The sequence below is a fragment of the Schistocerca serialis genome, chromosome 1 (genome assembly GCF_023864345.2).
Source record: "Schistocerca serialis cubense isolate TAMUIC-IGC-003099 chromosome 1, iqSchSeri2.2, whole genome shotgun sequence".
NCBI classification, from domain to species: Eukaryota; Metazoa; Arthropoda; class Insecta; order Orthoptera; family Acrididae; genus Schistocerca; species Schistocerca serialis.
The window spans coordinates 965,102,178-965,119,251 of record NC_064638.1 but is presented as its reverse complement, the minus strand read 5'-3'; the positions used below and the strand labels follow the sequence as shown (position 1 = coordinate 965,119,251).

At 42.4% G+C, this 17,074-nt stretch overlaps 1 protein-coding gene across 1 annotated transcript in view; it reads right to left on the bottom strand.

The window, feature by feature from the left end:
* Nucleotides 1–17,074, bottom strand: part of LOC126452917 (hemicentin-2-like) — a 716,817-nt gene that overhangs the window by 413,581 nt on the left and 286,162 nt on the right. The window contains exon 4 of the mRNA XM_050091124.1: nt 4,786–4,896. Coding sequence (XP_049947081.1) covers nt 4,786–4,896 — 111 coding nt within the window. The remainder of the gene's footprint in view (nt 1–4,785; nt 4,897–17,074) is intronic.

The following is a 17,074-nucleotide window of genomic DNA, read 5'->3' as shown; positions in this document are numbered from 1 at the left end:
ATACGGAATAGGTTCCCAGGTATGTGAGTGGCTCCAAGACCTCTTAAGTAACAGATCCCAGAATGTTGTCCTCGACGGAGAGTATTCATCAGAGGCAAAGATATCGTCAGCAGTGACCCATGGAAGTGTGACAGGACCGTTCTTGTTTCCTCTATACATATTGTAAATGATATCGCGGACATTGTAAGCAGCAGTCCGCAGTTGTTTGCTGACAATACTGTGGTGTATGGAAAGATATCGTTATTGAGTGACTGTAGGAGGATATAAGATGACTTAAACAAAATTTCTAGTTGTTGGCAGTAACTCTAAATGTATAGAAATGTAAGTTAATGCAGATGTGTCGGAAAAAGAAACCCATAATGTTCGAACACAGTATTAGTACTGTAACGTTTGACACAGTCACGTCGGTTAAATATCTGGGTGTAACTTCGATAAGCAGTAAGAAATGCTATGAGCATATAGTACAAAATACGAATGGTCGAATTCGGTTTATTAGGAGAATTTTTGAAAAGCATGGTTTATTTTTAAAGGAGATTACATATAGGGCACTAGAGCGACCCATTATTAAGCACTGTTGGAGTGTTTGGGATCCGCACCAAGTCTGATTAAAAGAACACGTCGAAGCAAATCAGAGGCGGGCTCTTAGATTTCTTATCAGTAGATTCGAACAACACGCAAGTGTGACGGAGGTGTTTCGGGAGCTCAAGTGGGAAACCCTCGGGGGAAGGCGACGCTCTTACCGATGAGCATTATTGAGAATACTTAGAAAACCAACATTGAGGCTGACTGAAGAGCGATTCTACTACCGCCAACGTACATTTCGCTTAAGGACCGGGATGATAAAAGTAGAGAAAGTTGTGCTCGTACGGAGTTATATAGACAATCGTTTTTCCTTCAGACTTTTTGCGAGTGAAGCGGAAAGGGAAAGTACGTATGTACATGTAGACGCAGACGTTTATTCGTTCTGGCATTAAGTGGCATTAAGCGGAAAGGGAAAAGTAGAGAAAGTAGTGCTCGTACGGAGTTATATAGACAATCGTTTTTCCTTCAGACTTTTTGCGAGTGAAGCGGAAAGGGAAAGTACGTATGTACATGTAGACGCAGACGTTTATTCGTTCTGGCATTAAGTGGCATTAAGCGGAAAGGGAAAAGTAGAGAAAGTAGTGCTCGCACGGAGTTATAGACAATCGTTTTTCCTTCAGACTTTTTGCGAGTGAAGCGGAAAGGGAAAGTACATATGTACATGTAGACGCAGACGTTTATTCGTTCTGGCATTAAGTGACTGTTTTCGTTCAGGCCGTTCGGCGCCATAATAACATTAACGTTAGTTCATTACTTGAAAAGAGACTTTCCTTTCAGCAAGTAATTGTTTTTATCAAGTGATTGATTCTTATTTTTGTACTACAACATACGTCAGAGAAGACATATTCTCTCTTACTAAATAAATACTGTTCTATCAAACCTACATGAACAGTCTTGTCCGCGACATGTTTATGCAGTTTATGTCCTTATTTGCCCCCCCCCCCCCCCCCCATTTCACCGCTACAAAGATTCCTCAGTCTGTTCTCCGTTTGTGTTCTCCACTTGCCGCGTCACGTAATCGCAATAATCGCAACGGCGCCAGGTTTTGCTTCATCAGTGTATGTTGCGCCCCCAATATTACGGAACTCTGAAGTGAACTTATTCTCAGTCCATGGACAACAGATTGTGTATGGCGTGACCGTCGGTTTTAGGCGGTCAGACACCATGTGAATATTTTCTTTCTGGGAGCTGGAGGTTACAAAGCAATTGTAAACGAGAAAGAGGACGGAAGCGACTAGCTACCGAGTGAGACAGAGCATTGTTAAGACATTTGACTAGCATTCCGAAAGACTGCAATTGAACTTCTCGTCTGATCATCTAGACTTAAGTTTTCCGTACTTTCCCTAAGTAGCATAATGTAAAATGTGGCTTCTTCGGAAAGCACAAGGTCGGCCTTGTCCTTCTATACGCTTCTCTAATCACGCCATCGTAGACGGGACTTTAAATCCCCTCCCGTCAATAACCAAATGTTATTGATGGTGCCCATATTGTAAGAAAAATCTCATGTTCTCCAGAATTTAACAATGGGAGTCTCATAATATGTACTGCAGGCCTTTAAAACTCATCATATTCCTTTTGAAACATTTAATGTAAAAGAGAGGCTTTAGTCAACTCTATTAATCTTCACAGAGATTTATTACAGGCAAATAAGCATTTGGAAGTTTTGTTACCTTTTTCGCGATCGTTTCTGGGAAAGCAGGTTAACTATATTTGGAGGGCGAATATGAGGACATTGTATGGACTACAGACACAAAAAGGCTAGTTTTCGATCAGCGTTTCGTATTTGTGATTAAAACTTTTCTCATTGTACGAAATAACGAAGAGGATGAAAATTAATGCATACGCCGAGAGCGTTTCTCTATTTTCCCAAAGCAATGTACCCACAGTGACTGAAATCTTCGTTCACCCTTAAGACACAACATATTACCAAGCCTAATACGGTAAAGGAAACCCGTTGACATTGAATATGGCTTCGAGTCGTCTCGGAATGGATAAATAGAGGTCCCATATGGTTTTCAAGGTAATCTTACACCATTCTTCCTGCAGAATTCTGGCAAGTAACGGAGAACGGAAGTGGATAGCGATCACCGACCCTCCTCTCGAAAGTAGACCACAGAGGCTCAATAAAACTGAGATCTTGTGACTGTGGTGGCCAGGAAAGGTAAGACACTTCATTTTCGTGCTCACAAAACCAGACCTGGAGAATGCGAGCTGTGTGAACAGGGACCCTGTTCTTCTCGGCACGTCGCATCGCAATTCGGGGATGACAGTCGTACCGTAGGATGTACCTGATGAACCGAAATGGTCACACAGCCCTTGGCAGTAAGACGACCTTGCAGAGTACTCTTAGTGTGGTATCACGTATTGGTATTTTCCATACGGCGTCACTGCAACGGAATTGCAAGGTTCTGTAAAACGTGACAGCGGTCACACAGGATCTGGTGAACCCAATGGTGCTCGCCCACTGAGCTACACCTCCAGCAGCTCGCTACCTCGAGCGGAGTCTGGCAACCAAATATAGGACAACTGGCGGCAGGCGATTGTCGTATTCACTCTTGCAGCCACTACAGTAACTTCGTTTCTGCTTACTTCGGGGAGACACATCGTTGCTGCTGCTATATGAGCTGTTGCATCATTTATATTGAGTGTTTGTACATTTGGAGAAATACAAGTTGAGGTAATTTTATGTTTGCTGTGTTACTTGTTCACTAATCATTTCTGCTGCTGTACAGCTTTTCTATGACGACAATTGCCAAACCAGTCTGTAGCCCAGAATGAGATTTTCACTCTGCAGCGGAGTGTGCGCTGATATGAAACTTCCTGGCAGATTAAAACTGTGTGCCGGACCGAGACTCGAACTCGGGACCTTTACCTTTCGCGGGCAAGTGCTCTACCAACTGAGCTACCCAAGCACGACTCACGCCCCGTCCTCACAGCCTTACTTCTGCCAGTACCTCGTCTCCTACCTTCCAAACTTTACTGAAGCTCTCCTGCGAACCATGCAGAACTAGCACTCATATCAGCGCACACTCCTCTGCAGAGTGAAAATCTCATTCAGGAATCATCGCCCGGGCTGTGGCTAAGCCATGTCTTCGCAATATCCTTTCTTTCAGGAGTGCTAGTTCTGCAAGGTTCGCAGGAGAGCTTCTGTAAAGTTTGGAAGGTAGGAGACGAGGTACTGGCTGAAGTAAAGCTGTGAGGACGGGGCGTGAGTCGTGCTTGGGTAGCTCAGTTGGTAGAGCACTTGCCCGCGAAAGGGAAAGGTCGCGAGTTCGAGTCTCGGTCCGGCACACAGTTTTAATCTTCCAGGAAGTTTCAGTCTGTAGCCCATCTATCCACACCGTAGTGTACAAAGTAGTTCACTACACATGGGATCCATGGGATAACACCAGCACGGCGGCCCTGATCGTCACTGAAATCCTGCCACGTTTCACTCTTCGGACGTAAACTCGCCCAGAAGTGGGAAACAGTGTGCAACAAGACTCATCCGACCTAATGACATTCTACCATTGTTCCGTAGTGCACGTTTTATACCTCTGGCATTACATTCTCCTGAAACATGAATTACCATCGCTGATAACTGTATTTCGAATTCCATCTCCCCCAGTAATTCCCAGCATACGGAGCTCTCTTCTTTTAGTTTTGGTGCTGACGGAATTCGGGAGTGCGACATTCATTTCTGCAATGACTTTTGCAACTGTCTTCGCTTGTTTTTCGACACTATCCCCTTAAACGATCATCTTTAACGATCACTCTCTGTACGGGGTGCTCGTGGAGGGAAAAGTATGAGATGATTCACACAGTTCACACTTCACACAGTCGAGTCGAATTCGGGATGACAGCACTTCAAATCTTCGCACAACGAGACTTTGGTTTCCAGTGGTTTCTGTAAGTCACTTACGAAAAATTGCCGGATGGTCCCTTTGAAATGGACGTCCCCAATTTCCTTACCTATCCTTCGTCCAAGGCAGCATTTGCTCAGGTTACAGCTATCTCGTTGTCGATGAGATGTTAAACCTTAATCCTCCTTCCTTTTCCTGAAGGGGAACCGGTAGGCCTTTCCATTTGATTCATCCTTTCCTCGTGCTCCGTAGAATCGAGCAGTGAAGGGTTGCGTTGGTATTACGGGAGGCGGGGCTAGGTGGGAAAGGGGGCGGGTGCGGAGGCGATGGCGAGGAGGCGGCAGCCGGCGGCGCCACTCACCGCCGTAGACGACGCACGTGACCTCGGGAGTGGCGCCCTCAGGGTAAGGGCCGATGACGTCACGCGCTGGCACGCCGCGCTCTTCCACGATGGTCACGTTGCTCGGCGGCACTGAAACACACGAGGGCTGACGTCAGAGCCACGCAGGCTGCCTTACCATTACACACACATTGTTTAGAATTCTAAGTAATCGCATCTACAAAGTTCTCATTTTTTAAAAAAAATAATGTGCATTAGAAGACTGAAAATAAGTTAATTAGTATTTAGGCATGTTCTACTTCTCCAAAAAGAAGAGTCGATAAATAGGTCCTCAGCTGTACAGCAATATTCAATAACACTAGAACAACATGAAGCATTACAACAACTTTTATGAAAACAGTCTTAAGTTGCACAGGAAGAACATTTGTTTGTTGATGACAAGCTTCCAATTGGTTGTTCATTATCTAATCAGCCGGAAATGTAAATCTTGCATTACACCAGTCTCACAAGCGGAAAATTAACCATGAAATCAATAAGTGTGACTCTAGATAATGTGGCCTCCACACTGCTCGTTGCTATCAGAGCGAACAGTTAGCGATGAGCACATGTGGAGGCCACATTATCTATTATCACACGTATTGATTTAATAGCCAGTTTTCCATTTATATGACTGGTGTAACGGAAGACTTACATTTATGGCTGACTTGATAATGGCCAAGCAGTCCAGGACCTCACACCAATCAGTAAATGTTTGTATGTGCAACTTCAACCGGTCGCCATGACGGTTACCGTAATCGCGAAAAAAGTTGCGGGTCCGTTCTAATGGGACCATGAAGCATTCGCTAGGTTTAGCACTTTTAACGCTGGAAGCTTTCATTAACAACTTAGTTGTGAGAACTACTTCCAGCAGTATTAAAAAATATTACATGGCCTCTTTTTAGGCCTCGTGTGAAGGGAAAGATCAACAACATTCCAATATCTACAGTGTATGTAGGAAATGTCAAGAGCATCTACTGCAGAACTGGGCCAGCAAATGAATCCTCAAAGACTGTTTCATATTTGAGTTCTAAACATATACAACTTAACACTCCACAAAGGGGTAACTGTTTTGAATCCTTCAAAGGTGCGAGACAGCTAGATGAAGGAATCGAATTGCTTACAAACATCTAAATTCAACCAACGGTAACTACATAACAGCGAAATTCGGTTATCGTGAAGGCTAAGAGAATGTTATTTCATTCTTCTCCTCCTCCTCCTCCTCCTCCTCCGCCTCCTCATCGTTAATATTTCCAGCACTCTGTGTGGCAGTGTGCAAGATTTCTTCAGCAATTACTGCTCATTTCAGTCAATGTAATCACTTACTACACTTTAGTAGACTGTATCTATTAGTTTAGCCCTAGAAACAACCGGCAGCCACAATGTGGCAGCCACAAACTGGACAGAATCTTCACCAAGCTTTCCATTTGGAAGTAGATTTCCTAATCATGTTTCCCACTGGTCGGTAGCAGACGTTCTATATTCAACTCGCTAATGACATTTCTAATCTTCTTACTATAGGAAACAGAAGTGTGTGATGATCTATTGTCTCTATCGGTTTGTTTAACTTTGTTATCCGCTATCATGTTAAGTAGTTCACATTTTCACATCGACTCTGCCGCTAGAAGTAGTTGCTACAAACAGTAGTTGTAGAGGCCGTTGGTGACATCACAGATGCGTGGACGGAGAGTACACCAGTAAATAATTAATACTTTTTGGTAGTGGGTAGGTTGCTATGATGGTAGGTTATTACAACAGCTCGACGACCATAAATATAATACTTGGTCACAAATCCACCTCAGAAATGACGCCATTGCACAAAGCAAAGTCGGTAACAGAGTGCATTACGGTTAAGTAAGATATCAGGTTCTGGAAATGTACAAATAGCCTTTTGTACAAATTCCATAGTTCAGTACCCATCAGAGAGCGACTGTTGCGTTATGATCATTTTTAAGAGTAATAATTGTTTTCTGTTCCCATATGGAAAACTAAAATTATCTTGTTAAGGATCATTTCAAATATTTACTGATGCGCTACCGTTTTAAACAAACGTTCATCAAAAATACATGTCTAATAGAAATCGGTGATTAATATATTTTTCCACTTTGTTCTATCTGAACAGTATGCGCACGTATAATGCTCCATCTACATGCACCGTTTCACTACGATCACCATATTTATTACATAGAGCACCGAAGCAAAACGTCCCTACTGTGACTGAAGTGTTCCTGATTGATACAATTTAGAAGTTATTTCTTAGCTACTACTTTACGTATCTTCAAACTCCTTTCTATTCTACTAAATCATGTCCTCAATGCTTACGGCGGATTACTTGTCCTCAGCATTTCACAAATCGTCTGTTTTCAGAGGTGCTTCAGTCTAGCAGATACAATAAAATTTTATCTGATAGAAATTCTCTTCTATGGTGTCCGTAAGCGTGAGTATTTATTTTTGGCCGCCCATTTGCTGTATGCAGGGTAAGAGAGCTAAGACAGTTGAGGTTTCCGCCAAGTTGTAGTGAGTAATATGGCAAATTTCCTGACACTCGCTAAAAACTTTTGTTGTCATTTATAGACACCGAATTGCGACACTGACTTTCTTTCTAATGAAGCTGTACATTATTTTCTGTCGCATCTGAAGGAAGCTTCTAAGAGAACTCAACGACATAATATGTACGGGACTTGATCAAATAGTATCAAGATGACAAAGCCGCAAACCAATGTCGTGCCGTCAGTGCAAGAGGTTCCACAAACGTCTGCCCTGTTGCACCAACACGGAATTCAAACACGGGTCGTGTGTTTATCATCACAACTGCCATACCAAATGCGCGAAATGTTGACATTGAGAACTGCTACACTCCAAACGTGATTCTGGAGAAACAATACTGCACGTTGAATTTCAACTAGAGTTAACGGCGGCACAGACCCATGTTATAAGGCATTTCATATATACGTAAGAAGTCGATTTTACCTAATAGAATTCTTATTTTAACTTTCGCAACAGATAAAAGTATAAAAATGATAAGATTAGTGTAGACCATTTAGCGTTTGCTCAATGACCGTTCCAGTGTTCCCGAAATGACCTTTTAAGAGGGACTGTCGTTACATGCGCGGAAAGCGAGGCACATCCGTCATGTTGATACCACACTGCTTGGCTTATGTCCAGTGGCATGTCTTCCAATATCTGCGGCCGCAGCATGTCTTATGAACTAGAGATACTTCACTGTATATAGATTCCTGTCACTGAAACAAGGACCAAAGATGCGAGTGTTGAAAAATACACATCAAAAGTTGATAGACTAACTGCATTGTTTTATCCACTTCTTCGAGTCAGCTTAAATTCTGAACCAACGATTAGTGCATACTTCGAAGGTTGACGGGATGGTTTGTAAACCATGATTCTACTTTAAACAAAATTTTGCACTGGTATGCCACGTAACTTTACAATTATTGTAGCTGACATTCGGAGAACATCAGTCAATTTTTGAAATCATTGCCTTGAGGCTGTTGATGTAGCCAAATCTGAAGAGGATGAAATGCAATGGAATGCCTAGTTCGCAGAAAACTCTTCTGGTTTATCCCTCTCGTCCTAGATGCCGCTTACTGACATTTCCATCGTGTGTTACTGGTGCTAAAACGTTAGTTTCGTTTCTGCTACTCTTCATTTTCCTTGGAGGGTTTTGCTATCCTCACTTGCAGATTCAAGAACTTTTTTAAAATGCATGAAGGCACAATCTCGCGGCGATATGAATCAATAAAATCTTCTCGGGCTTCCAGCCGCGTCAGATGCTTAAAATCCCACGAGCTTTCGACCGATCTCTCCTCGACCCTTCTCAAGCGGTAAACGACTGGCGTGCCGCCGGGTCATCGCCGCTATACAGTCGTGCAGCTGGCTGTCACGGCACTGGTGCTCTCTTTCTTGCCAAATGCGGTAATGTATTCGACCCGCGTCGGTCGCGCCCGCCTCAGCATGTGTGCTGGTATTTTGTAGACGTTGTGGCCGAGGTACCCATTGGTTTTCGGGCGAACGAAGAGTTTAAGGAAGAACAATGCACTAACTATCTCCACTCCCGTCGTCAACCTAATGTGGTCGAGAATGCTGTTCAGGTATTCGAATATTTTCCCCGTCTTTCGTGCCCATGGGGCCAGATGATTAAAGTGACGTCAACGTAAAGATAAAAGCAGCTTGGCTTAGCTGGAGCAGCGTCCAAAGTGATGTCTTCAAATTTCTCCATAAAAAGTTTGACTAGGGATAAAATTAACGAACTTCCCGCGCCGTCCAGCTGGTCGAAATGTTGCCTGCCATATAGAAAATACAATCTCAACGTGTGTTTAAACAGTACCATTGTTTTATTGTCAAATAATTAAGAGAGGAGATGTATACAATTTGGACAGGAACACAAGTAAATAGGGATACCTCCTCAAAACTGTCCATTATATCATCTTGCTCAAGATGTACACAAATCGGCTGGTAAAATCGTCGGTATCCTTGATGTGATGGACACAGCGACCCACATGCGATGTAAGAAGGTTTTCCAGCTATTTTTCCAGTCATAAGTTGGTGATCGAATGGTGTTACAATGGGGCGAAGATCTTTGGCAGTTCATACGGCGTAGGAGGTCCTCGTGCTTAAGGGATGAGATTATTAATAACTGTCTTTTCCAATTACTGCTGCTTCGGGAGCTCTGATGTCTTCCTCATTATTCGTGACGTCGGGTGGCACTTTCCAATAGGTATCGTCCTGGAGAAGCAACTGAATTTTAGGGTCCTAGTCGCTCTTTTCAGAATGACAGATGCTCTGTAATCGTCAGCTCGCAGAACCCATTGCTTGGGGGGGGGGGGGGGGGGAGGGATTCGTTGCGGAGTGCTGAAGACTGTTAAGTTCAGCTGTAGTCAAGTTAGACGGTGGTAAATTTTGAAATAATCTAGCATGCTTCGCAACGAGTTTCGTCTGTACTCTAATTAGGCATTTTGCGGACTGCTTCTTCAGACCCACTTGTAAGGTCACAGGCAGGGATACTCCGAGGCACTGGTGCGAAGTTAGGACCTTTCTTAAGCGCCGAAATGCTACTCGCGAGGATTTCTCTCTGCCACTACACCTAAGCCACCTCCGAAAAATCTTCCGGGGAGATGGCTACAATCACCGCCAGGTATCACATTTTGTTTCTGGTGAGATGTGCAATAGGAACACCACCGAAGAAGACAGCAAGAAACTAGTGTTTTTGTCTTTCTGTGGCTCAGTGTCGGGAAAGATTAGCCGGCTCCTGAAAAAGACACATTTCATCAGCGTTCAGGCCACCACAAAAAACTCATGAGGCCTGTGAGGGACGATCTAAGGCTTAGAACTGCTGTAGTGTACAAGATACCAGGTCAATGTGACTGCTACTACGTTGACAGGACTGTACGCACTGTGGAGCAACTCCGGACGGAGCACGACACTTGCGTACGGCTACGATATCCTGAGAAATCAACCGTGGCAGGACACGCTTTACGAGTGCGGCACCGAATTCTATTCGCCGAAACATCTGTCATTATGAAGACGAGGGCATTTGGGATAGCATTAAAAATGAAGCTTTAGAAAAAAAATATCTGAAAACACTTTCAACGACGACGGCGGTCTGCAGCTCAGCACAGTCTGAGACGCGGCCATCGCGAGGCTGAAGCGGGCGCGACGTACGCAGGACGAAAACATTACCATATTTGGCGAGGAAGAGAACACCAGTGACGTCACAGCCAGCAACGCACTTATAAAACTGTGAGGCCACGGCTACACGGCAGTCATTTGCCACTTCACAACGTCCGAGGAGAGCTGGGTCGATAGCTCGTGGGTCTTTCACTATCAGACGTGGCTGGAAGCCAGAGTAGATTATGTTAACTTATTTTATTGTGTTTGCAAAGACAGATAGCGAGTGGTTGGCACGAGATACTCTTCAGCATCCAACCGCACCGCTGCTGTAATAGTTTGGCGACTTTCGCCATTAACGATATTCTCTACTTCGACTGTCGTATAAATTGTGAATGTCTCCGAAAGCGTTACGAGCAACTTATCTGATTTCTACAACAGCAGAACACTGATTGATAAGCTTCAAGTGCACCAGTAAACATAAGACCCATACCTGAGTTATTGTTTTTTTTCTTTTTTGAATCGCAAGCCTTGTGACTGGTTCGATGCGGCCCACCAAGTATTATTTTCCTGAGCCAACCTTTCCATCTCAGAGTAACGATTGTAACCTACATACTAAAGTATTTCCTGGATGTATTCAACTCTCTGTTTTCCTCAACAATTTTTACCATCTACAGCTCCATCTAGTACCATAGAAGTTATTCCCAGATAGCTTAACAGATGTCATATCATTCTCTCCCTTCTTCCTCTTCTCAGTGTTTTCCACACACTCCTTTCTTCGTCATTTTTCGAAGAACCTCCTCATTTGTTATCGTATCCATCCACCTGATGTTCAACATCCATCCGTAGTTTTACGTCTCAAATGCCCCGATTCTCTCTCTCTTTTTTTCTTTTTTACATTTGGTATAGCAGGGCAGACGTTTGTGGAACATCTTCTAATGACGACGGGACAGTGGTTTTCGGGGCTGTTATCTTGGTACTATTTGATGAACTACCATACATATTATGTTGTTCAAGTTCTTTTAATGTCATATGGAAAAACGTATAACTCCATTAGAAAAAGAAGTAAAGTCGGTGTCGCATTTAAACGACTATAAACGATAAAAATCACTTGTGAACGTCAAGAAATTCGCCTTATTGTCCGCTAGAAACTGCAATTCGGTATTTTTTTCATTCTTGTATATTTGAGGCGGCCTATCTTAGCTTTCTCACCCTGTATATTATTAAGTCGACTTAGCGCCGATAAATAACTGCATCGTAGTTTAGAATGTGTATACAGTAGATCCCTCGTGTCAGACGACTTTTCATTAGAAAATCAGGCCCATCCATGCAATTTAACTGTATCTGGTGAATGTCAGTACTCTCGAGACCACTTGCGGTACACCTGTTGCTCGCTGTCGTCATTCTGTGTGTGATGGCGATTCCGAAAACAATATCCCAATGTGCTTGTTTTCGATTACAGACAGAAACTAATTCCAAACAAACCATTTGAAAAAAAGAATAGTAGCAAGGTATGTGAAGTGAGTTTCATGTTCCGTTTTCCACAAAAGTGTTTTCAAGTTTTTTACGTCCTCTGTCACGTAAAAACACGACATCAATACTGTGGTTCTCTTCAGGACGTCGTCATTATTTACGTGTCATACGCCTAATTACTGTTCTTCCTGTCCGTTACTCACAATAAACCTCATAAGAAACTACTCCTCAGACTTCAACGATAGTACCCGTGACTGCCAATTTCTTACATGTTATGGAATTTCCATTAACAAATTTCGTGGAGTTTCTCCTAACATACGGAAAAAAACTCCATGGACTTTTTTTAAGGACATCATCTTTCCGCCAGTGACTGTTATAAGTTTTTATTACACTATTGCAATTTCGGCCTTAGGCCATTACCAAGTGCTGATATTATGGCTTTAAGCCATGTCAACGTAATGTAAGCTGACACATTTGTATGTCGTTGTCAGTAATGTTAAATACACTCGTGACGTTGTTACACAGTGCGATCACATGTATTGAAACATCATAAATCAAAATAATCTGTACTTGATAATGGCCTAAGGCCGAAATGGCAATAGTGTAATAAAAACTTATAACAGAAATATGATGTCCTTAAAAAAACTTTTATGACTGTGAATCCCAGCTACAAGTTTAACCATGGACTTTCTTCCGGAGACATGAAAGTTCTATAACGCCTTCCTCATGAAAGAATGGTTGAAATGCCAGTCTGTGAAGCACAAGGTTAACTGCATGTTAACTGAAGTCAAACGCCCTAGTAGGCAGTTACGTTGTAGTTTCAGTCTCTTAATCGCTTTCGAATGAAGTAATCAGGAGCAGGTGAATGAAGAATATTCGCTCCGTGTTCATGGACGTGCTACCCAATTGCTACAGAGTACGCTAAATTATCCAGATTCACTGCAAAGTTTACTGACATTTTGGACGGACATTTTACCTAACATTGGTTGGTTTGAGAATGGGCACAGCCCGAAAGCGGTCACACACCAAATAAATATCAATTTTAGCTGAAAATCTGGCTCTCTCTTTTAGCCCCATAATTTTTGTTTCTTTGTGTGGCTGAGACATCACATTGAGAAAGTATACTATAACACATATTTTTAACACAAGTTAAGTCAGTTAATGAGGTGATATAGCTATCTGTCAACGAGAACATTTCTGCAAGCACTTCAGTGCCAAGTGGTTCAAGTTAACGTATCTGTACGTCGCAGTATCTATGAAAGATGATCTGTAAGTAATGTCTTTTCTACTTTCCTGTATTTTTCATGTATTGCTCTAGGCTTTCTCTGAAACATTGTAAGAGAGACTTTGTTACTCATTTTACCTATCTGCTGTATTTATTGACACGGAGAGAGTCTTACATGAGGTTGACACACAGTATCCGCTACCAAGACCTTAATGCTACCTCTCTTCATAAAGATAATGGGAGTCCAAAGTGTAACTGAAGGTAACCAGAAATAAATATCAAATCCTGAAACCACACGAACCAATAAGACCATTACATTTCCAAGTCAAAGTGAGAGTATTAGTGTTCAATTTGATGGTTAGCAGCTGCAGCGTGTGTTTGCCCTGGTTCGGGTTCAGTTAAATCGTCTAGCACCGTTTCCGTCCACATCACAGAGAGCTGCATGCATTGCCACGACACCGCATGGGTACTCGTAATATCGGCCGTGCCCTGAATTTTGTGGTCTCACGCACGAGAAACATTAGTTACAACCTATATAAACTGTCACAAAACCTTAGAAGCTTTCGCCTAGGCATCTTTTTTTTTTATTTTCTCCCTCAGAACATATCTTCTTTCTACTCCCTGTCATACCACTCAACTCGTGTACGGCAAATCTTAAATACAGAGCTTCTTTCATAACATCGTTTGCTCATCGCATCTCTAATGACCTCGATGCTGATGAGACGTTAAGGCCTAATGTATCTTCCTTCCTTTTGTTCATCATCTCATGTACGACAACGTGAATTAACAATTGCTGGTACCGTTTCGAGAAAATACCTGCGCTATTGCATTGTCCTCAAGTCCACACTACGGTAACTGCGTTTCTAGATATGAAAACACTGACCCCTAAAACATGATCAACTTGTATTACTTGTATTATTCTGCGGTCACCTAATATGAGATCCTTCTGTCTGTTTCAAGTCGCTAAACGCTAGTGTATCTACCACTGATACACCCTATGTTCACGCTCTCGTTCTTCAGCTCAAATTTTAAACATCTGTTATCGACACTCACATTCATAGAAGTTTTATTCGTCCTTCTCCTGACACACCTCCTACAAACATTCATCGTATGATCTCTATCTTAGTGTACCTGTAGATCTTTCTGTAAAAATCGCAAGACAATAACCCAGTGAAGACATCCTTTTGTCTTTAATGGAATTCACTCTAACTGCCCTCTGCAGGCGTTTCCTATTTACAGTTCCTTCATTCAAAGGAAGTTATTAATGGATAACAGAGATACGATAAATGCTTTCGTCTGATGTAGAACAATGAAGAACTCCATCGCCCCTCTTTAAATCAAATGCTGGCTGGACCCTGCTACCTACAGTAATATTGTGCAGCTTCTGTTTTCGCCGTCACTCTACCAGTTTTGGTAGAAAATATCATTAATTTTTTCTCATAATGTTTTTTGTCTTTCTTTTCGACAGGGGTTGTCAAAGGAAAAACCAAAACTGACGAGTAATTCATTCCAGGGAATATATGCTGTATTTTTAGCAATTATGTGGAGAAACACCCGACAGCAGAGTACACATTAAAAGCATTCTAGCATCTCCACGTCATTTAGCAATCCAAAAAAAAATCTTTCAGGTTTCCGTGATAATGTGAGAGACACCCACCGGGAAGCAATCTGAGTGCCCAGAGTAACGGTGAGGTACTGCATTTGGAGTTCCAGGAGACTCCTTCATAGAACTCCCTACGACCCTGGTGCATTTTGCCCTAAGCACTAAGCTAAGATCTGTAAGACAATTTTTGCTTTCGGTACATGTTGTTGTGGTCTTCAGTCCTGAGACTGATTTGATGCAGCTCACCATGCTATCCTATCCTGTGCAAGCTTCTTCATCTCCCAGTACTTACTGCAACCCACATCCTTCTGAATCTGCTTAGCGTATTCATCTCTTGGTCTCCCTCTACGATTTTTGCCCTCCACGCTGCGCTCCAATGCTAAACTTGTGATCCCTTGATGCCTCCTCTTCTTTTTGCCAATTTGTGCCACATACTCCTCTTCTCCCCAATTCTATTCAATACTTAATCATTAATTTTGTGATCTACCCATCTAATCTTCAGCATTCCTCTGTAGCACCACATTTCGAAAGCTTCTATTCTCTTCTTGTCCAAACTACTTATCGTCCATGTTTCACTTCCATACAAGGCTACACCCCATACAAATACTTTCAGAAACGACCTCCTGACACTTAAATCTATACTCGATGTTAACAAATTTCTCTTCTTCAGAAACGCTTTCCTTGCCATTGCCAGTCTATATTTTATATCCTCTCTATTTCGACCATCATCAGTTATTTTGCTCCCCATATAGCAAAACTCCTTTACTACTTTAAGTGTCTCATTTCCTAATCTAATTCCCTCAGCATCATCCAACTTAATTCGACTACATTCCATTATCCTCGTTTTGCTTTTGTTGATGTTCATCTTATATCCTCCTTTCAAGACACTGTCCATTCCGTTCAACTGCTCTTCCAAGACCTTTGCTGTCTCTGATAGAATTACAATGTCATCGGTGAACCTCAAAGTTTTTATTTCTTCTCCATGGATTCAAATACCTACTCCGAATTTTCTTTTGTTTCCTTTACTGCTTGCTCAATATACAGATTGAATAACATCGGGGGGCGGCTACAACCCAGTCTCACTCCCTTCCCTACCACTGCTTCCCTTTCATGCCCCTCAACTCTTATAACTGCCATCTGGTTTCTGCACAAATTGTAAATAGCCTTTCGCTCCCTGTATTTTACCCCTGTCACTTTTAGAATTTGAAAGAGAGTATTCCAGTCAACAGTGTCAAAAGCTTTCTTTAGGTCTACAAATGCTAGAAACGTAGGTTTGCCTTTCCTTAATCTTTCTTCTAAGATAAGTCGTAGGGTCAGTATTGCCTGACGTGTTCCAATATTTCTACGGAATCCAAACTGATCTTCCCCGAGGTCGGCTTCTATCAGTTTTTCCGTTCGTCTGTAAAGAATTCGCGTTAGTATTTTGCAGCTCTGACTTATTAAACTGATAGTTTGGTAATTTTCACATCTGTCAACACATGCTTTCTTTGGGATTGGAACCATTATACCCTTCTTGGAGTCCGAGGGTATTTCGCCTGTCTCAAACATCTTGCTCACCAGATGGTAGAGTTTTGTCAGTACTGGCTCTCCCAAGGCCATCAGTAGTACTAATGGAATGTTGTCTACTCCCGGGGTCTTGTTTCGACTCCGGTCTTTCAGTGCTCTGTCAAACTCTTCACGCAGTATCGTATCTCCCATTTCATCTTCGTCCACATCCTCTTCCATTTCCATAATATTGTCCTCAAGTACATTGCCCTTGTATAGACCCTCTATATACTCCTTCCATCTTTCTGCTTTCCCTTCTTTGCTTAGAAGTGGGTTTCCATCTGAGCTCTTGAGATTCATAGAAGTGGTTATCTTTTCTCCAAAGGTCTCTTTAATTTTCTTGTAGGCAGTATCTATCTTACCTCTAGTGAGATAAACCTCTACATCCTTACATTTGTCCTCTAGCCATCCCTGCTTAGCCATTTTGCGCTTCCTGTCGATCTCATTTTTGAGACGTTTGTATTCCTTTTTGCCTGCTTCATTTACTGCATTTTTATATTTTCTCCTTTCGTCAATTAAGTTCAATATTTCTTTTGTTACCCAAGGAGTTCTACTAGCCCTCGTCTTTTTACATACTTGATCCTCTGCTGCCTTCACTATTTCATCCCTCAGAGCTACCCATTCTTCTTCTACTGTACTTCTTTCCACCATTCCTGTCAATTGTTCCCTTATACTCTCCCTGAAACTCTGTACAACCTCTGGTTTAGTCGGTTTATCCAGGTCCCATTTTCTTAAATTCCCACCTTTTTGCAGTTTCTTCAGTTTTAGTCTACGGTTCATAACCAATAGATTGTGGTCAGAGTCCA